Raw genomic sequence first — 22,985 nt, 5'->3', positions numbered from 1 at the left:
ACACACACACACACACACACACACACACACACACACACACACACACACACACACACACACACACACACACACACACACACACACACACACACACACACACACACACACACACATCAGAAAATCCGACATACCTCTACCTACAGTATATATCAGTACACACAGTACATGTGGGCCATGAATACACACACATATTCACACACGTGTACACACAAGGGCCCCCCCCCCCCCCCCCTCCCCCCCCCGGCAAATCACATCCTTGTGAATTATTCAACTGGGCCACATTACATTTCATTTGGGGCCCTAGAAACAATATCTGGAGGGGATGCACGTTGCCACGGCGACCTACTGGACGACCGCCAACCCACCTGCGCTCCGAGGGCTCGTACACCCCGCTGTCGCCCGCCACCGATTCGTCAGACACCGCCGAGGTCACGCCCATCTTCTTAGTGGGCACCACCCCCATCCCTCGCACCAGGGGGCCTGAATCTAAAGAGAACGGGTCAAAAGAAACGGGTCCATGAAAGCTCATTTGTACTGGAACAAGTGAAATGATCACACCTGTATTGGCAGATTTGTCACATGTTTTAACCCTTTCACTACCACACTACAGATGGTTACAGACGGTCTGTAGTGTGATAGTAAAGGGTTAACCTTCTGTAGTGTGGTAGTGAAAGGGTTTAACCTGCTGTGTCGTGTGGCAGTGAACGGGTTAACATTCTGTAGTATCGCAGTGAAAGGGTTAACCCTTTGGTAGTGGAGGGGTTAAGAAAACCAGATTTAAGTTTTAAGAAGACTCGATACAAGATTAAATTACTTATTGAAACGGGGATTCTCTTTTTGGCAGCGCTCAACTACACGAAAGGCAGCTCTAAATTAAATGATGTATTTTAAATGGAGATCTTCTGTTTGTTTTGCACCGGCTCAACTCAACTGCACAAAACAAAGTGAAAATGAAAGAGAGTGAACGTCAGGTACAGCGCCATGGCAACCTGTATCGCCCATGGCGGCGGCCATGGGAACCTGCGTAGCGTTCCAATCGCTGAGGTGGGTTTACACAACAACCAGGGTAACACAACACCCTTCCTCTCCTCCCCCTCTCCTCTCCTCCCCCTCTCCTCTCATCCCCCTCTCCTCTCCTCCCCCTCACTTCTCCCACTGGTGATCGGGTTACATGTGAGGGCTTAAATTCCTCATGATGTCCTGCTTACACACACACACACGCACACACGCACACACACACACACACACACACACCTACACACACACACACACACACACACACACACACACACACACACACACACACACATACTGAACAGACTTGTGCATGCACACACACACACACACACACGCACGCACACACACACACACACCTACACACACACACACACACACACACACACACACACACACACACACACACACATACTGAACAGACTTGTGCATGCACACACACACACACACACACACACGCACGCACACACACACACACACACACACAAAGGATGCGGATTCCTGACCCCTTTCTCTAATAAGATGGAGTGGTGCTTGTATGTCGTCTTGTGTGACAGAGAGGGACTGTTACATCATCCTGTCTGCTATCTCCTCCTTTACCCAGAGTGCTCTCTATATATATATCTCTCTCTCTCTATGCCGCTGTCTATCTCTCTCTATCCCTCTCTCTGTCACTCTCTCTCTCTCTCTCTGCCAATCTATCCGCCTTTGTGTCACTTTCTCTCGCTAGCCCGTCTATCCATCGTTCCGTCACTCTCTCCCTCTCTTCCTCTTTCTCTCTCTTCATGTTAGCTTCTCTCTCTTCATGTTAGCTTCTCTCTCTTCATGTTAGCTTCTCTCTCTTCATGTTATCTTCTCTCTCTTCATGTTATCTTCTCTCTCTTCATGTTAGCTTCTCTCTCTTCATGTTAGCTTCTCTCTCTTCACGTTAGCTTCTCTCTCTTCATGTTAGCTTCTCTCTCTTCATGTTAGCTTCTCTCTCTTCATGTTAGCTTCTCTCTCTTCATGTTAGCTTCTCTCTCTTCATGTTAGCTTCTCTCTCTTCATGTTAGCTTCTCTCTCTTCATGTTAGCTTCTCTCTCTTCGTGTTAGCTTCTCTCTCTTCATGTTAGCTTCTCTCTCTTCATGTTAGCTTTCTCTCTTCATGTTAGCTTCTCTCTCTTCGTGTTAGCTTCTCTCTCTTCATGTTAGCTTCTCTCTCTTCGTGTTAGCTTCTCTCTCTTCGTGTTAGCTTCTCTCTCTTCATGTTAGCTTCTCTCTCTTCATGTTAGCTTCTCTCTCTTCATGTTAGCTTCTCTCTCTTCATGTTAGCTTCTCTCTCTTCGTGTTAGCTTCTCTCTCTTCATGTTAGCTTCTCTCTCTTCATGTTAGCTTCTCTCTCTTCATGTTAGCTTCTCTCTCTTCATGTTAGCTTCTCTCTCTTCATGTTAGCTTCTCTCTCTTCATGTTAGCTTCTCTCTCTTCATGTTAGCTTCTCTCTCTTCATGTTAGCTTCTCTCTCTTCATGTTAGCTTCTCTCTCTTCGTGATAGCTTCTCTCTCTTCGTGTTAGCTTCTCTCTCTTCATGATAGCTTCTCTCTCTTCATGTTAGCTTCTCTCTCTTCATGTTAGCTTCTCTCTCTTCATGTTAGCTTCTCTCTCTTCATGTTAGCTTCTCTCTCTTCGTGTTAGCTTCTCTCTCTTTGTGTTAGCTTCTCTCTCTTCGTGTTAGCTTCTCTCTCTTCATGTTAGCTTCTCTCTCTTCATGTTAGCTTCTCTCTCTTCATGTTAGCTTCTCTCTCTTCATGTTAGCTTCTCTCTCTTCGTGATAGCTTCTCTCTCTTCGTGTTAGCTTCTCTCTCTTCATGATAGCTTCTCTCTCTTCATGTTAGCTTCTCTCTCTTCATGTTAGCTTCTCTCTCTTCATTTTAGCTTCTCTCTCTTCACGTTAGCTTCTCTCTCTTCATGATAGCTTCTCTCTCTTCATGTTAGCTTCTCTCTCTTCATTTTAGCTTCTCTCTCTTCACGTTAGCTTCTCTCTCTTCATGTTAGCTTCTCTCTCTTCGTGATAGCTTCTCTCTCTTCGTGTTAGCTTCTCTCTCTTCATGATAGCTTCTCTCTCTTCATGTTAGCTTCTCTCTCTTCATGTTAGCTTCTCTCTCTTCATTTTAGCTTCTCTCTCTTCACGTTAGCTTCTCTCTCTTCATGTTAGCTTCTCTCTCTTCATGTTATCTTCTCTCTCTTCATGTTAGCTTCTCTCTCTTCGTGATAGCTTCTCTCTCTTCGTGTTAGCTTCTCTCTCTTCATGATAGCTTCTCTCTCTTCATGTTAGCTTCTCTCTCTTCATGTTAGCTTCTCTCTCTTCATGTTAGCTTCTCTCTTCGTGTTAGCTTCTCTCTCTTCATTTTAGCTTCTCTCTCTTCATGTTAGCTTCTCTCTCTTCATGTTAGCTTCTCTCTCTTCATGTTAGCTTCTCTCTCTTCATGTTAGCTTCTCTCTCTTCATGTTAGCTTCTCTCTCTTCATGTTAGCTTCTCTCTCTTCGTGTTAGCTTCTCTCTCTTTGTGTTAGCTTCTCTCTCTTCGTGTTAGCTTCTCTCTCTTCGTGTTAGCTTCTCTCTCTTCGTGTTAGCTTCTCTCTCTTCATGTTAGCTTCTCTCTCTTCATGTTAGCTTCTCTCTCTTCATGTTAGCTTCTCTCTCTTCATGTTAGCTTCTCTCTCTTCATGATAGCTTCTCTCTCTTCATGTTAGCTTCTCTCTCTTCATGTTAGCTTCTCTCTCTTCATGTTAGCTTCTCTCTCTTCATGATAGCTTCTCTCTCTTCATGTTAGCTTCTCTCTCTTCATGTTAGCTTCTCTCTCTTCATGTTAGCTTCTCTCTCTTCATGTTAGCTTCTCTCTCTTCATGTTAGCTTCTCTCTCTTCATGTTAGCTTCTCTCTCTTCATGTTAGCTTCTCTCTCTTCATGATAGCTTCTCTCTCTTCATGTTAGCTTCTCTCTCTTCATGTTAGCTTCTCTCTCTTCGTGTTAGCTTCTCTCTTCATGTTAGCTTCTCTCTCTTCATGTTAGCTTCTCTCTCTTCGTGTTAGCTTCTCTCTCTTTCTGTTAGCTTCTCTCTCTTCATGTTAGCTTCTCTCTCTTCATGTTAGCTTCTCTCTCTTCATGTTAGCTTCTCTCTCTTCATGTTAGCTTCTCTCTCTTCATGTTAGCTTCTCTCTCTTCATGTTAGCTTCTCTCTCTTCATGTCAGCAGCTTCTCTCTCTTCATGTTAGCTTCTCTCTCTTCATGTTAGCTTCTCTCTCTTCATGTTAGCTTCTCTCTCTTCATGTTAGCTTCTCTCTCTTCATGTTAGCTTCTCTCTCTTCATGTTAGCAGCTTCTCTCTCTTCATGTTAGCTTCTCTCTCTTCATGTTAGCTTATCTCTCTTCATGTTAGCTTCTCTCTCTTCATGTTAGCTTCTCTCTCTTCATGTTAGCTTCTCTCTCTTCATGTTAGCTTCTCTCTCTTCATGTTAGCTTCTCTCTCTTCATGTTAGCAGCTTCTCTCTCTTCATGTTAGCTTCTCTCTCTTCATGTTAGCTTCTCTCTCTTCATGTTAGCTTCTCTCTCTTCATGTTAGCTTCTCTCTCTTCATGTTAGCTTCTCTCTCTTCATGTTAGCTTCTCTCTCTTCATGTTAGCAGCTTCTCTCTCTTCATGTTAGCTTCTCTCTCTTCATGTTAGCTTCTCTCTCTTCATGTTAGCTTCTCTCTCTTCATGTTAGCTTCTCTCTCTTCATGTTAGCTTCTCTCTCTTCATGTTAGCTTCTCTCTCTTCATGTTAGCTTCTCTCTCTTCATGTTAGCTTCTCTCTCTTCGTGTTAGCTTCTCTCTCTTCATGTTAGCTTCTCTCTCTTCACGTTAGCTTCTCTCTCTTCATGTTAGCTTCTCTCTCTTCACGTTAGCTTATCTCTCTTCGTGTTAGCTTCTCTCTCTTCATGTTAGCTTCTCTCTCTTCATGTTAGCTTCTCTCTCTTCACGTTAGCTTATCTCTCTTCGTGTTAGCTTCTCTCTCTTCGTGTTAGCTTCTCTCTCTTCATGTTAGCTTCTCTCTCTTCACGTTAGCTTCTCTCTCTTCATGTTAGCTTCTCTCTCTTCATGTTAGCTTCTCTCTCTTCATTTAGCTTCTCTCTCTTCATGTTAGCTTCTCTCTCTTCATGTTATCTTCTCTCTCTTCATGTTAGCTTCTCTCTCTTCATGTTAGCTTCTCTCTCTTCATGTTAGCTTCTCTCTCTTCATTTAGCTTCTCTCTCTTCATGTTAGCTTCTCTCTCTTCATGTTATCTTCTCTCTCTTCATGTTAGCTTCTCTCTCTTCATGTTAGCTTCTCTCTCTTCACGTTAGCTTCTCTCTCTTCATTTAGCTTCTCTCTCTTCATGTTAGCTTCTCTCTCTTCATGTTATCTTCTCTCTCTTCATGTTAGCTTCTCTCTCTTCATGTTAGCTTCTCTCTCTTCATGTTAGCTTCTCTCTTCATTTAGCTTCTCTCTCTTCATGTTAGCTTCTCTCTCTTCATGTTATCTTCTCTCTCTTCATGTTAGCTTCTCTCTCTTCATGTTAGCTTCTCTCTCTTCATGTTAGCTTCTCTCTCTTCATGTTAGCTTCTCTCTCTTCATGTTAGCTTCTCTCTCTTCATGTTAGCTTCTCTCTCTTCATGTTAGCTTCTCTCTCTTCATGTTATCTTCTCTCTATTCATGTTAGCTTCTCTCTTCATTTAGCTTCTCTCTCTTCATGTTAGCTTCTCTCTCTTCATGTTATCTTCTCTCTCTTCATGTTAGCTTCTCTCTCTTCATGTTAGCTTCTCTCTCTTCATGTTAGCTTCTCTCTCTTCATGTTAGCTTCTCTCTCTTCACGTTAGCTTCTCTCTCTTCACGTTAGCTTCTCTCTCTTCATGTTAGCTTCTCTCTCTTCACGTTAGCTTATCTCTCTTCATTTAGCTTCTCTCTCTTCATGTTAGCTTCTCTCTCTTCATGTTATCTTCTCTCTCTTCATGTTAGCTTCTCTCTCTTCATGTTAGCTTCTCTCTCTTCATGTTAGCTTCTCTCTCTTCATGTTAGCTTCTCTCTCTTCACGTTAGCTTCTCTCTCTTCATGTTAGCTTCTCTCTCTTCGTGTTAGCTTCTCTCTCTTCATGTTAGCTTCTCTCTCTTCACGTTAGCTTCTCTCTCTTCATTTAGCTTCTCTCTCTTCATGTTAGCTTCTCTCTCTTCATGTTATCTTCTCTCTCTTCATGTTAGCTTCTCTCTCTTCATGTTAGCTTCTCTCTCTTCATGTTAGCTTCTCTCTCTTCATGTTAGCTTCTCTCTCTTCACGTTAGCTTCTCTCTCTTCATGTTAGCTTCTCTCTCTTCATGTTAGCTTCTCTCTCTTCATGTTAGCTTCTCTCTCTTCATGTTAGCTTCTCTCTCTTCGTGTTAGCTTCTCTCTCTTCATGTTAGCTTCTCTCTCTTCATGTTAGCTTCTCTCTCTTCATGTTAGCTTCTCTCTCTTCATGTTAGCTTCTCTCTCTTCATGTTAGCTTCTCTCTCTTCATGTTAGCTTCTCTCTCTTCATGTTAGCTTCTCTCTCTTCATGTTAGCTTCTCTCTCTTCATGTTAGCTTCTCTCTCTTCATGTTAGCAGCTTCTCTCTCTTCATGTTAGCTTCTCTCTCTTCATGTTAGCTTCTCTCTCTTCATGTTAGCTTCTCTCTCTTCATGTTAGCTTCTCTCTCTTCATGTTAGCTTCTCTCTCTTCATGTTAGCTTCTCTCTCTTCGTGTTAGCTTCTCTCTCTTCATGTTAGCTTCTCTCTCTTCATGTTAGCTTCTCTCTCTTCACGTTAGCTTCTCTCTCTTCATGATAGCTTCTCTCTCTTCATGTTAGCTTCTCTCTCTTCATGTTAGCTTCTCTCTCTTCACGTTAGCTTCTCTCTCTTCACGTTAGCTTCTCTCTCTTCGTGTTAGCTTCTCTCTCTTCATGTTAGCTTCTCTCTCTTCATGTTAGCTTCTCTCTCTTCATGTTAGCTTCTCTCTTCATGTTAGCTTCTCTCTCTTCATGTTAGCTTCTCTCTCTTCATGTTAGCTTCTCTCTCTTCATGTTAGCTTCTCTCTTCATGTTAGCTTCTCTCTCTTCATGTTAGCTTCTCTCTCTTCATGTTATCTTCTCTCTCTTCACGTTAGCTTCTCTCTCTTCACGTTAGCTTCTCTCTCTTCGTGTTAGCTTCTCTCTCTTCATGTTAGCTTCTCTCTCTTCATGTTAGCTTCTCTCTCTTCATGTTAGCTTCTCTCTCTTCATGTTAGCTTCTCTCTTCATGTTAGCTTCTCTCTCTTCATGTTAGCTTCTCTCTTCATTTTAGCTTCTCTCTCTTCATGTTAGCTTCTCTCTTCATTTTAGCTTCTCTCTCTTCACGTTAGCTTCTCTCTCTTCGTGTTAGCTTCTCTCTCTTCATGATAGCTTCTCTCTCTTCATGTTAGCTTCTCTCTCTTCACGTTAGCTTATCTCTCTTCACGTTAGCTTCTCTCTCTTCATGTTAGCTTCTCTCTCTTCATGTTAGCTTCTCTCTTCATGTTAGCTTCTCTCTCTTCATGTTAGCTTCTCTCTTCATGTTAGCTTCTCTCTCTTCGTGTTAGCTTCTCTCTCTTCGTGTTAGCTTCTCTCTCTTCATGATAGCTTCTCTCTCTTCATGTTAGCTTCTCTCTCTTCGTGTTAGCTTCTCTCTCTTCATGTTAGCTTCTCTCTCTTCATGTTAGCTTATCTCTCTTCATGTTAGCTTCTCTCTCTTCATGTTAGCTTCTCTCTCTTCATGTTAGCTTCTCTCTCTTCATGTTAGCTTCTCTCTCTTCATGTTAGCTTCTCTCTCTTCGTGTTAGCTTCTCTCTCTTCGTGTTAGCTTCTCTCTCTTCATGTTAGCTTCTCTCTCTTCATGTTATCATTTCTCCATCTCTCTTGTTTCCTCTTTCTTTCTGTCTTCTTCCTCTCTGTCCTCTGTCAACCTCTTCGCCTAATCTGCCTCTCACCATTCTCCCCACTCCCATCTCTCTCTCTATTTTTTTTTAATACCAGGGACCATGATGGAAATAAGTGCTTGCATATTATCATGTTTTTATCCCTTGGATGATGTCTCTAATCCACAATAAAATCAATCAATCAATCAAACTCTCCTTTCTCTTTCTATCTCCCTTTTTCTTATGTACCCCTCTCTATCTCCCTCTCTCTTCTCCTCCATCAACCTCTTCACTCTTATAATCCCCTCCTTCCCTCCTATCAATGGACCTATCTCAAAAACATCCGCCCTTTCCTTGATCCTCCAATCACAGCCGTTGCTTCACTCTGAGGGAAGAGAAGAGTGGCAGGGTTTGAGATAGGTCCATTCAGTTGATTTCAATGTAGCTCAGTCCTCGGGCAGGTTGGCCCGTTTGTGCCCAGATCACAGCCTGAAGACCGGGAGGTGGGCAGGTCTTTTCTCTCAGAGCGCAGAGGTTCTGGGCCGCCCTGCCTGGAGAGCTCAGGCCCAAATCACTAGGCCTATCACACTTTGAAATCAGTGGTTCTCAATCCGAGGCTCACAAGATGATTTTGGGAAAGTTTGCGAAAAAGGCATACAAAATACATCATGGTGCTTATAGCCTTTGGTATAGATGTTTTTTTCTTCTTGTGAAATGATGACTATTTGTATGGTAAACGGATATATCGCTTTTATCCAAAACCTATGCCTCACATTCACCCAGTCACTCTCACACACACACAGACACACCGACAGCAGAGACAACCATGCAAGGCACCAACCTGCTCATCAGAAGCAGTTAGGGGTTAAAGGTGCTATAGATACAGTTTTTATGTAGAGTTAGAGTAATCTTTTTAAAATGTTTAATTTAATTTAGTAAAATACATTCACAGAGCTTTTAGAAAGGTGTGGAATACAAGTATTGCTTTTCCCCCAGAAAATTTATTGATTAATAAAATATTTGCGGGTCCAAAATGAATGTTGTTGTTTACATGTTGCTGGTATGTATTCCCTCCATACTTCCCATTTCCCCAACGTGGATTGCACCTGACTGGATAAATTACATGCTGGTGCTCTAGTGCACCAGATCAAGTGGTGAATGTTCTATAGCTATAGGACCTTTAAGTGTCTTGCTCAGGGACAATTCGCGGAAAATGGCATTCGTGTTTTTAAGGGTCAAACATCAAAAAGGTTAAGAACCACTGCTTTAAATCAGTATTTATTTTATTTTATTTGATTGACGTTCAATTGACATCCTAAAGGGCCTGCTCATTAGGGTTCAAATGGAATTGTGCTGGACATTTAGATGAAAATAAACAGGTGAAAAGTAGATGAGAACTAGGTGCAGACATACAGTAGTGACCCGGGGAGGACCAGGAGGCCGCAGCGCAGATGTCCTCCACCGGGCAAGGCCCGACCTGGGCCTGGAGGAACTACACAGGGATGCATAGAGGAGCTTACTGACAACAAGCAGCCCCTCAACAGCCCCCTCCCATCCCCCGGTCGAGCAGAGAGGGAGGGGTGAAAAGAAAGTTTACAACTCGTAGTGGCATTTATATGACACACAACATTCACAATATCAACCCCCGTGACGTTCGGCCCGCCCTGGCATTTCCCCCGCGGAAAAGCTCAGGACCCTTCGGGGCAATCAGAATGTATCTGCGACGGGTTAAACTGATCCGGTCCGGCGCGACCAGGACGAGTCCCGCACCCTTGTCACGTCGCCGCCTCTCTCCAGAGGAGAGGGGGTTAGGTACACGTGTCGATCAAAACATCACAAGGGGCGCCACCAAGACGGTCAGCGCGCGAAACCCCCCGCCAATGTTTGATCTACCCCGGCATTTCCCCCCGGAGATGCACGCGAGTCGAGTCTAACCTATAGTGCGCTGACGCTCGGTAGAGATAAAAACCTCCTTCCCGGTCGACCGCATAAAAAACGCCTTTTTTATGTTGTTGGACAAACCAGGGCGCGCCGGTCCCGAAGGTGGATTCAATAATTGAAAAACACCCTGGGCCAGCGCTGATACCAGTCTCGTAAGACCAAACGCTGACTTATAACCGGCGTGTATGCTCGTGAAAACCCGAGAACGGTGACGGCGAGTTTCTAACAAGAAAAAGCCCAACGTCTCTCCCCGCTGTCTGGGACGACCAGCAGGGAACTGGTCCCGAAAGACACAGACATGGGTTCCTACATAACGAGCCTGGGAATAAACTGCATCAATTCCGCTCTTTATGGGAGAGGGAAAGACGTCGGGCTTATCCCAGAGAGACCTCAACGTGAGTGAAACAATTGAAAAAGGTTTATTTAACAGATTGGAGAATGGGCATAACAGCCCAATATACACAACCGTTAAAGAAAGCAGAGCAAAAGGACAACAGCCACGACTGCACCGCCTTACCTCCCATTTACAATGTCAGTGGCCTGCAGTGCAGGTCCTGTAACTCATGGATACATCTCTCGGCCACTAAGAAAACGCGAAGCCTGTGACGTCTTCAATGGCCTGCTTCGCCGACAGAGATTGAATCTCGTCGGCCAGGGCTGTTCCTGCCAATAGTCTGTATCAAACCCAAAAACGGAGGGTGGGGGTGTGCAAACTGTAACACAAGCCCCACTCTCAACGTTCTCTCCATCCGCACTTCTGTAGCCACACATGGTAAAAATCGCAAAGCGGCCTCGCTGCCGACGGCCCGCTAAGAATCGTAGATAGGTGGCCCGGTCCCTCCCACTGCGCATTGCAAACCCTGGCTTCGCCGACAGCGCGAGCAAGGTATCTCGTGGGGTTGGGATTCCGCACCCTGACTCCACCAACGAGGCAATTGCACCCAAGGGGGGGACCCCGACAGAAAAGGGCGGTCTGAAACGGGAGGAACGACAGTCATCACTCCTGGTGAATGAGGTGGCTCCCCCGCTGAGCATTGACTCGTTTTAGCAAAGCGATTAGCTTGCTGGGGACGGCCTGCTCTACGGCTGGACATGCATGATGTGTGGCCCTCACTCTGTCTAGGGTGAAAACCCCCCACACCATAGGCCTGTAGTGATATTACTATCACCCAAATTACACGTGCCTGACGCACTGCCGCTGCTAGGACTGGTAGTCCGAACGGGGGGAGGCACAAGCGTAATACCCGGCCTGGCTTTTTTTATAAATTTTTTTTACCTGCTCCGTCGTCACATACAACACCAGGCTCACCAAGCGCACACGCCGAGCGTGTGGCAAGGGAGCCTCTCTACCTTTCCTGACAGTACAACATTCTCATAGACAGACCCAGGCCTAGCTAGCTGCTGGGTATCAGCCCCTGTCCTCATGAGAAGCGTTATGTCGGGCCACCTATGCTTCACTGCGAAAACGCGGCCCGACGCCAGAGGGGACAGAACAGAGCCCTGTGTCCCGTAATGTAACGGGGGGAGGGGGGGGGGGGAGTGAACGGAGAGCGTGCTAGACACAGCGAGATGGCGACGGTTACTCCTTGAAAAGAGGCGCGTCGATCTAATTCAGCCGATCCCTGGGCCGCCGGGGTCTGTCGGCACCGTGAGAGCCTGTCACCCTGTGTACAGGTTGTCTCGGGCGGGGGACACATGGCCACCGGTCGGGGGTCTCGCAGCAGCCGCTGACGAGACCATGCTCTCACCCCTGGCTGTGAGGTGTGGGCGGCGTGGGGCCCTGGCTATAGGCCGCCCGCGCCTCCGCTGACAAACCAAAAAACCCATCTACGGAGAGGGGAGCCCTGAGGAGGAGAGTCCTCCTCTCCTCCTCCAGGGGAGACTGCTCTAACCACAGGTGTCTGTGAACAAGGGTCGACAGCGTCCTCACTCTCCCTGCGGTTATAGCTTGCGGCTGCGTCAAAAGCTGTATAACCTCAAAACCCTGAGCGAGGGTCTTGACGTCGGCCGTCTCCAAGACCCCATCGCCCGACACCATTTTCGACAGAAAAGCAGCCAACTGAGCAATGTTATTAGTTGCCGCTAAATTCTGTACTGCGGCGATATAAGCTTCATCAGCCCATTCAGCCACCTGCCGGGCCGACTCGCCCCTTAGCGTCGGCTTCCGGGCGGGGCGACACTCTACCATGTTTGGGCAGAGGACTGACAGCAACTGCTTCTCTAAGCGTGGCACACCGGTCCTAAGCCCCGCCATTAGGCCGTCTACCTGTGTAAAAGGTAAATAAGCCTCGGCTAAACCCTTAACGTTAGACACGACTGTCCCTCAGCAATGTAATGGTTAAGTGGAGGAAACCCCGAGCACAGCCTTGACGTTTCCCCGACACACGGGAGTGGAGCCCCGAAAGCCACAGCATTAGCATTAGTGGCGCGCGCCATGATACTGGGAAAAGCACTCAATAACGTTACACGTTGTGCACATTTACCTGAGTATACAGCCCCCAGCGCTGCACACACACCGCCCGTTCGTCTCACGGGACAGCGGGCGGCAGTGACAGTATTAACACTAGAGAATGCCGTCGCCAACCCTACCTTAGCACGACTCAGCATGACAACTGACTGATGACTGACCACGAGCAGATGCGGGTGCATGTGAAAGTTTTCAACATGCGCACAATATGTGCACGAAAGATGATATATCCCAATAAGGCTAGAGCGAGACACGAAAGCCAGTATGATATATAACTACATGCCAACATGATGAGAACTAGGTGCAGACATAGTGATAACTAGATGAGAACTGGGTGCAGACATAGTGATAACTAGATGAGAACTGGGTGCAGACATAGTGATAACTAGATGAGAACTGGGTGCAGACATAGTGATAACTAGATGAGAACTGGGTGCAGACATAGTGATAACTAGATGAGAACTGGGTGCAGACATAGTGATAACTAGATGAGAACTGGGTGCAGACATAGTGATAACTAGATGAGAACTGGGTGCAGACATAGTGATAACTAGATGAGAACTGGGTGCAGACATAGTGATAACTAGATGAGAACTGGGTGCAGACATAGTGATAACTAGATGAGAACTGGGTGCAGACATAGTGATAACTAGATGAGAACTGGGTGCAGACATAGTGATAACTAGATGAGAACTGGGTGCAGACAAAAGTGGGGAAATGGAGAGGACTTTCTTTTAATCTCACATTTATCTTTATTGTATTAATTTGCCCAGTTTCCCTAGACGATTTTCTTTTATGTAATGTATGTGATATTGTGCTGTCTATTTGAATTTAATTTAATTAATTTATTTCATTAAACATTTTTCATGATCATTATACAACCTAAATTCCCCCTACAGAAGTCATTCATTCATGTGTGCAGACACATGGACAGTGAGAGGCAGTATATGGACCTAGTGGACCTACTGTATCATGGTAAGGAATAGGGGCGAGACAAAAACAAATAGATGCAATATTTTGTAATATTTCCTCTTGCAACACGTTAGCGATGGCGCGAAGTATCAATATTTAATGTATTTTATTTTCTTAATTTGTTCTCGTTCGTTTGGCTTGACAATCCCATTTTGCTGCAATAAACATGATTGGAATGAGGTTAACAGACTGAAAACATTCTCATATTAGATAAAACAGATGATATATATAGTGTATATATATTTTTTTTCTATTGCAGATGGTAACAAAGTTTTCCGTTGGGGACTTAATTAATAGATAATAATAAAAAGAAGTTGCGGTCAGTGTGTGTTAAAGAGGCACTATGCAATTTGTTATACAATTGGCCAGTTTGTGATAATAATAAAAATGATCTGATAAGCGTTCATGTACATTTTCTATTCCTGCTTTTTGCCTTTTTATGGGTATTTTTTCTTCTTCAGTTACACAGATATGGTGATGTATCATAGATCAATTTTCTATATATAATAATAATATATAATATTATCGTTAACAAGGGCGATATTGTCCCACCCCCAGTAAGGAACATGCAGTCACATGTTCTACACAACGTCCATGTTGCTTTAAAGGCAGTGTCGTTTTCATCCCTACCTTTGAGCTCCTCTCCTGGCACGGTGGTGGGGTCCCGCTTGGCGTCCACCTCTCCAGGGCCTCCCTGGCCGTCCTGCCGCTGCTCCTGAGAGTCCAGGCCCAGCTCCAGCTCTGCTAGCCTATTGTGGAGCTCCAGGTCCAGTCCGGAGCCGCTCCCTAGCCCGGGCCCCATCTGGCCAGCGAAGGCCTCCCCAGACAGGAAGCTAGCGTCCGTGACCAGCGGCGAGCAGGGCGGAGACAGAGAGGAGAGCGACGACCGCGGGGACAGGGAGTTCATAGAGCGCGGCGTCTCCGACAGTCTGAGAGCCTGGATTCTGGACGAACCGGTCTCCCCTCCTCCTCCTCCAACAACAACAACACCTCTCCCTCCACACCCCACTCCGCCTCCCTCCCCCTCTCCTCCCGGTCCAGAATCCGCCCCTAAGGTCCCGACGACCTCGTTCTCGTGGATGGTGGTGATGGAGCTGGAAGGCCTGTAGCCTCCCGGCCCGCCCTCCTGGAGGAGGCAGTCCAGTTTGTTCTGGAAGTCCGGGTCGGCCAGCTCCGGCTGCTCCAGGTAGAGGTCTGTGAAGCTGAGCGAGGAGGTGGAGCCCAGGCTGGAGGTGGTGGCCAGGGAGCCACGGCTGGACGTCAGAGAACCACGACTGCTGCCCGACGAACAGGACAGGGTGCTGGCCGACAGGCTGGACAGGGGAGGAGGGGAGGATTTGGGTTAAATCAAATGAATGGTTGAACGAATCAATGAATGAATGGCTGCATTTCTAGCTGCTTTACAATGGAAAGATTGCATCTACTGTACAGTATTTTTCTGTATGGTGGCCCCAGTGGGAATTGAACCCCTAACCCATGGCAATGTTAGTGTCGTCTAGGGCTGTCTTAAATGCTTCGAAGCTTCGAAGCTTCCTTCGATGGGCATGGGATTCGAATATGAAAATAAAATTCGATTTTCTTTTTGCAAAATCAACTCTGCCTCTCTTTGTTAATTACAACAAATGACGGCTTACAATGTTTCATGAAAGCAAAGTGTTTTGTTTGTCTAAGATTTAAAAAGGTTTAAACTTTACAGCACTGACAAAGTTGAACAAAGTGCTGTACAAGATAATCAATCCCACAACATAAAAAATATATATAAAAAGAAAATATAAAAAAAATATATATATATATTGATTTTTTTTCTTTTTCGAAGCTTCGAATTAAAATCGAATCTCGGCTTCGAATTCCAAAAATAAATCGTAGGTCAGCCCTAGTGTCGTCACGCTCAAAAGTGCCAAGCACTCCACCCATTGACCTACACAGGACCACAAATCAACTTTATTCCTATATAGTTGCACTTAACACAATTTACAATCAGAAGAAGATAACAAGATCAGTAGTAAAAGGATACATGGTTTAAAAAGCAGTGTAGAAAAATCAATGAAATATAATGAATTGTACTAATTACATGTGACACTGTGTACTAATTACATGTGCCACTGTACTAATTACATACATGTGTCACTGTGTACTAATTACATGTGACACTGTGTGTACTAATTACATGTGCCAATGTGTATACTAATTACATAATTGCATGTGCCACTGTGTACTAATTACATGTGACACTACTAATTACATGTGACACTGTACTAATTACATGTGTCACAGTGTACTAATTACATGTGACACTGTACTAATTACATGTGACACTGTACTAATTACATGTGACACTGTACTAATTACATGTGACTGACAATGTGTACTAATTACATGTGACACTGTACTAATTACATGTGACACTGTGTACTAATTACATGTGACACTGTGTACTAATTACATGTGACACTGTACTAATTACATGTGACACTGTACTAATTACATGTGACACTGTGTACTAATTACATGTGACACTGTGTACTAATTACATGTGACACTGTACTAATTACATGTGTGTACTAATTACATGTGACACTGTACTAATTACATGTGACACTGTGTACTAATTACATGTGACACTGTACTAATTACATGTGACACTGTACTAATTAATTACATGTGACACTGTGTACTAATTACATGTGACACTGTACTAATTACATGTGACACTGTACTAATTACATGTGACACTGTACTAATTAATTACATGTGACACTGTGTGTACTAATTACATAATGACATTGAGCAGCACATGAATTCCACAGGGGGGCAGAATTTCAACTTGTGTTGCCAGGCAACCTCCCCTGTGATAATTTGGGTTTCCTCTGGATTCCTCCCACGCTATGCTACTTACACACTCCTGCCACTGTCCTTGAGCAAGGCACATACCGTAATTCCTCTAATAGTAACCGGGTCTCAAATACAAACCGGGTCTCTATTAATGGCCGGGTGCGCTCTTGAGCTAAGCAATTATAAGCCGACCTCCTAATACAAGCCGGGTTACTAATATACTGAGCTGCATACTGAGCTAGTTACTTGATTTCACTTTGAAAACGTTGAAATGACCAGTGACCACCTGTAATTGCACTGTTTACTATTTCATACAGTACTTGGTTTCAATAAATGAACCCAGTACATTTGACTGGGTTCAAACTGACACAAAATGTTGATTTATTCATTATGATCCGTTTGAAAATTTGAAATATAGGCCTCCCTCTTATACAGGCCTCCTCCTAATACAAGCCTGGTACCCGCTACAGTTGAAACAAATACAAGCCGGGGTTACTATTAGAGGAATTACGGTACATTACAACTGGAGTTGGTCCTCGGAGCGACTGTATGTGGCTGCCTACTGCTCCTGTGAGTGTGATTAGGATGGGTAAAATGCAGTGGCATCATTTCCCCCACAGGAATTAATAAAGTATAAATGAACTGTGTACTAGGCCAGGGGTTCCCAAAGTTTTCAGGCCGCAACCCCCGAAATAACGGTGTCAGAGAGCCGCGACCCCCAAATATTATTTTCTTTTTTATATATATAAATGGAAATGTATGGTTGAAACATGCAAACGTTCAAACGCACACACACTAATAAGCATTGGAGGCTTTTAACCCCCTGAGGTCTAGAGTTTCTAGCTCCACCTTCTCAGAATATTCTCTTTTTTTTTGTTACATAATGTAAAATTACAGATTCATACCTTCAAAATAAGCCATCAATTGTCAAATTTGAGACGATAGTTTTCAATCAATGTCCTATCAAACATTCTGGTACAGTCATTACCAATTTGCAGCAGGAGCCTCTGAAGAGAATTCAGTGAATTCAGCTAATGATAAGGGAACTACACTCCTTCCCAGAATGCAATGTGATGTCAATGTCAATGTCAATGACTACTTCACACCATGAAACAAAGGCCCAGCAGGGAACAATTACGGCTGAATGGGGGTATAGTGTGACTGATCAATACAGGCAACACACACTTTGATTTGATGCCATGCATACACACACTAGATATACAGAGGTTTAGATATTTAGATAGATATATAATAGTAATATAATAGAAGAGAGAGAAGAAAGAAAGAAAGAAAGAAAGAAAGAAAGAAAGAAAGAAAGAAAGAAAGAAAGAAAGAAAGAAAGAAAGAAAGAAAGAAAGAAAGAAAGAAAGAAAGAAAGAAAGATACAGAGAGAGAGACATTTATAATAATAATAATTATTATTATTATTAAATAGAATCATTTTCTATAGGCTTGCCGTGGTAGTCAGTGATACTGGTGTATACACACACTAGATAGACCGAGGTTTAGACATTTAGATATATATATAGATATATAATAGTATAGTAATAGATAGAGAGAGAGAGAGAGAGAGAGAGAGAGAGAGAGAGATAGAGAGAGAGAGAGAGAGAGAGAGAGAGAGAGAGAGAGAGAAAGAAAGAAAGAAAGAAAGAAAGAAAGAAAGAAAGAAAGAAAGAAAGAAAGAAAGAAAGAAAGAAAGAAAGAAAGAAAGAAAGAAAGAAAGAAAGAAAGAAAGAAAGAAAGAAAGAAAGAAAGAAAGAGATACAGAGATATATACAGAGAGAGACATTTATAATAATTATATTATTAATTAGTTTTTTACACACACACACTAATAACATGATCATAACCAAACCAATTTCAAATGTATCATCAAGTACAAAATAGATTTGATCGTAATATTTATGAGAATGCATGTTTTTTCACACTACAGGAGGAGTATGTCACAGTATGATGTCATAATCAAACATTCTAGAACATTTGTGTTCTATATATGCAACAATTCTCTGAGCATTTCCTGGCATTTTTTCAGACTACAACATCAATCCAGACTGGTTTGACCCGTGTGGCAGAGAGAGAGAGAGAGAGAGAGAACAGGTCTTCACCTCTCTACTTTCTACTCTACTCAGATGGTATTTACAGTACTGTACCAACCACCGTTATAGAGAGAGAGAGAGAGAGAGAGAGAGAGAGAGAGAGAGAGAGAGAGAGAGAGAGAGAGAGAGAGAGAGAGAGAGGGAGGGAGGGAGGGAGAGAGAGAGAGAAAGCTCCCGTCTGGTAGAGATTTGGGCTCTACTGAGCCTACCTTTCTAGTTGAAACGTTGCAATTTTTACATCATGCGTAAGCTGTCAACTAACTAGACAGAAAGAAAGAAAGAAAGAAAGAAAGAAAGAAAGAAAGAAAGAAAGAAAGAAAGAAAGAAAGAAAGAAAGAAAGAAAGAAAGAAAGAAAGAAAGAAAGAAAGAAAAAGAAAAGAAAGAAAGGAAAGAAAGAAAGAAAGAAAGAAAGAAAGAAAGAAAGAAAGAAAGAAAGAAAGAAAGAAAGAAAGAAAGAAAGAAGAGATAGAGGGAGAGAGGGGGAGAGGGGGGGGAGAGGGATATAGAGGAAGAGAAAGAAAGAGGGAGATACAGAGAGATGGAGGGAGAGAGAGGGAGAAAGCTCTACTGAGCCTACCTTTCTAGTTGAAACGTTGCAATTTTTACATCTTGCGTAAGCTGTCAACTAACTAGACAGAAAGAAAGAAAGAAAGAAAGAAAGAAAGAAAGAAAGAAAGAAAGAAAGAAAGAAAGAAAGAAAGAAAGAAAGAAAGAAAGAAAGAAAGAAAGAAAGAAAGAAAGAAAGAAAGAAAGAAAGAAAGAAAGAAGAGATAGAGGGAGAGGGGGGAGAGAGGGATATAGAGGAAGAGAAAGAAAGAGGGAGATACAGAGGAGAGATGGAGGGAGAGAGAGGGAGATATAGGTATGTAATTTCATCTTTCCTTGTGACAATATTGTCACCCACTGTACAAGACTGTACAAGAAATTCCTTCTGTAATATACTGATTTCTTTTGATTTCTCTGTTTGAGAGAGAGAGACAGTGTGTGTGTGTGTGCAGGGGAGTAGCTGGGGGGGGGGGGGGTTAGGATGATTCCAAGGGCCCAGCAAATGCCCCAAATTTTTTTATAGATTGGGGGCCCCACATTTTTTAATAGATTGGGGGCCCACAAATTGATTCTTTCATGGGGCCCAGAATCTCCAGCTACGCCCCTGTGAGCGCACCTTTCTACTCTAGAGAGCTGTCATCACCGTGATGCGCGCTTGAATGAACTGCGAGATAACTCATAACTCGTACACACACGCACTCTGTCTCTGCCATACAGTAGTTTATGTTGTTTTAGCGCGACGTGGGTATATACACGGGCGAGGATGAAAAGCATAAGACTACTTTTAATACATAAATTAACGTTCCGTCGGGTCCCGTGTATTCTCGAGAATGATAATAATAATAATAATAATAATGCAGGACCTGTTCAGATTATATTATCAACGACAGACAGTGAGAAACACAACCCCCCCCTCTTGCGCTGAAGAATATGCATATTAGATCACTCAGTGATTAACACCTATGCGCTGTTTGTGTGTGCACGCGTCCATGTATGTGCGTTTCGTGACGCGATGTAGTTCTTATCGCAAATGGAGATTATTACAAGCATACCATCTAGCAAGAATTAAACGTATTTACAAGTCGTATTAGGTTTAGCAAGTTGGGGGACGTATACCTTACATGTCAAAGCACTAGAAATGGCAATTTTTCTATTTTTATCGATTTCTGAAAAGATGTCCTTTTTGAGCATTTAAGAGGGATTCTAATTCTTTTGTTGTCCGCCGACGGGTTCAAAGCTCCAGCGTGACCCCTAAGGGTAAGGGCCGGACTGGGGAAATCATTCAGGCCAGGAAATATAGTGCAAATATAGTATTACAGGCTAGCATGTGTCAATGATTAGCAACAACACTGATTTTGATGGATTTTTTGTTTTTTGTAAGGGTCCCGCCTCCACCAATGACATGCGGCTCCCTTTGTGTGTGTGTGTGTGTGTGAGCAAGAGAGAGAGAGATAGTTCTCCAACTTGTGTGAGTTGCAGTGATCTCCTGGTTGTTCCCCACTTAGGTTATCTAACTATTGCGCCGCTGCAACTAGAAACACTGGCCTGGCCTGCTTCTAAGTTCAGTGGCCTGACTGCATAAAAATATATATATATTTATATATATATATATATTATATAAAAAAATTTGAAATCTTTTTTTGATTTTTTTTGGAAATCATCTTTATGTGTGAGAGAGAGAGGGCCACAGAGTTAAATGAGGTTGTAGCAGACCTGCAGGTTTCAATAAGAACAACATTTGAAGCAACACATAGCGACACTGAACTTGCACATTCCATACAAGCTCTCGCCAGACATACCAAGCATAATATATTTGTGGGAGTAGCCCCGCAAAAAACAACTTGAATACAAAAACATTTAATATATTTAATATGATTTAATCTCGCAACAGCCGGGCTGCCCCCCCCCCCCCCCCCAAAAATGTAATAGCTGTACAAATTAAATTAAAGGCTTTTTAATACCCTTTAAGGCCTTAAATTGACAATTATGATTTTAATACTTTTTAAGAGTTCTTAATACCCCGCAGATACCCTGCTTCTCCTCTCTTCTCTCTCTCCTATCCTCTCTTGACCTACCATCTCTTCTCCTCTCCCTATCCAATCCTCTCTTCTCTTCTTCTCATCTTTTCTCCTCCCCTCTCCTATTCTCTCTTCTCCTCTCCTATCCTCCCCTCTCCCTCTCCAATCCTCTCTTCTCCTCTCCTATCTTGTATTCTCCCCTCGTGGCGCACCGCATAGTGCCTTGCACACCTACGCGGCCGTCCCGGGTTCGCCTCCCGCTCCCGGGGGATCATGTGTCGCATGTCCTCCCCACTTCTTCTCCCATTCACCCTCTCCTCTGTCGGTCATGTCCTCCCCACTTCTTCTCCCGTTCACCCTCTCCTCTGTCGGTCATGTCCTCCCCACTTCTTCTCCCATTCACCCTCTCCTCTGTCGGTCATGTCCTCCCCACTTCTTCTCCCGTTCACCCTCTCCTCTGTCGGTCATGTCCTCCCCACTTCTTCTCCCGTTCACCCTCTCCTCTGTCGGTCATGTCCTCCCCACTTCTTCTCCCGTTCACCCTCTCCTCTGTCGGTCATGTCTGACCAAAAAAGCTGGAAAAGCGCTACAAATAAATCGTACAAAAATATAAAAATAAATAACAAAATAAAATAAAAATAGCCCAGGTGGACCAGCAGGTTCTGTTGCAAATTTATTCTGGGAGTCCACAAGAAAAAGTATGAGAAACAACTACTTCATTATGATATCATTGTTGAATGTCTTACAAATAAAAAATGGTTTCCTATTTTCGATTCCAGCTGGACTTTAGGGAAGATAAAGTTTTGGAGAGGGTGGTTTCTTCAGATGGTTCTGAATTATGCATGCGTCTTACAGAGTGCTTGCATCATCCCCTAAAATATTATTTTATTCCCATGTTATGAAACGTGCGCTCACTTCAGAGGACTAAGGTTCAATCAGACTTCAACCCGCCATGACTGAAATCAGAAGCAACGAGTTGGAGATAAGAGGAGAAACTGTGCATGTAAGCAACTTTCATCTTTCTGAATTGAGGATAAAAAAATTAAAAGGTAAAATACTTAAAAGGAAAAGGAAGCTCGCAGCCGGATAGCTTTCTACTGAACACACGGAGAGGAAACTGCTATCTTCTGGTCTAAACTGGAGAAGACGGTAAGCGCATTTCCCATAATGTTGGTGTGTTCCTTTAAACACTCTAGTTGTTCTCCGTCCAGCCTGCCCAGCAGTAAAGCTCTTCTCTCTCTTTTACTCTGTGCTTTGAAATGCATAACTAGAATGTATCCTAAATCAACAACCCATTCAGTCCTTAAGAGCCTCGTAAGGATTTGTGGAGCCAAGAATATTGAGCAGAGTCCTCTACCTCACCTGATATCCCCCAGCTGTAAATCTTGTTATATAGATAATAATATAATATCATATTTAGAGTAAGTACATGTACAACAGATGGCCTTTACCTCAATAAAAAAAATACTTTACCACAATCAGCTTTCACTGTCAATCTTTGACTGATAATAATAATATTAATAATAATATTATTGCAGGTCCTTGGTTGATTGTGTCAACATATCCACCACTTTTGAGATCACTTATAGAAGATTATGCACACCGCACGCACGCACGCACGCACACACACACACACACACACACACACACACACACACACACACACACACACACACACACACACACACACACACACACACACACACACACACACACACACACACACACACACACACACACACACACACACACACACACACACACACACACACACACACACACACACACACACACACACACACACACACACACACACACACACACACACACACACACACACACACACAATCTGTTTCTACTGTATCTCTCTCTGCCCCTCTCTCTCTCTCCACAAGGGAGAGCTACTTCATTCTATTCGTGTTTTTCAGGTTTTCAGAAAGCTAGCAATTTGAGGACGACATGAAGAATGGTCCCTGCAGGACACCGTACTGCCAGTAGGATTTACACTCTGCGACTCAAGCCACACAAAGCCACACACACACACACACGCACGCACACACACACGCACGCACGCACCCAGACACACAAGTGATTACAACACCTTGCACCTTCTTGCGTGAGTGTAATAAATGAACATACGTCTTGGATGGGGATGTGTGCAGTGTT

The 22,985-nt window shown here is 43.7% G+C and overlaps 1 protein-coding gene across 2 annotated transcripts in view; it reads right to left on the bottom strand.

Moving 5' to 3' along the window:
- The window catches only part of wwc1 (WW and C2 domain containing 1), a 133,055-nt gene that overhangs the window by 21,881 nt on the left and 88,189 nt on the right, over positions 1-22,985 (bottom strand). For both annotated transcript variants that reach the window (XM_084320934.1, XM_084320935.1), the window contains exons 11-12: positions 13,957-14,639; positions 366-486 (exon numbers count right to left, since the gene is read on the bottom strand). In XM_084320934.1, coding sequence (XP_084177060.1) covers positions 366-486; positions 13,957-14,639 — 804 coding nt within the window. The remainder of the gene's footprint in view (positions 1-365; positions 487-13,956; positions 14,640-22,985) is intronic.

This window comes from Notolepis coatsorum (genome assembly GCF_963971535.1).
Source record: "Notolepis coatsorum genome assembly, chromosome: 8".
NCBI classification, from domain to species: domain Eukaryota; kingdom Metazoa; phylum Chordata; class Actinopteri; order Aulopiformes; family Paralepididae; genus Notolepis; species Notolepis coatsorum.
This window is presented reverse-complemented; position numbering and strand designations above follow the sequence as displayed.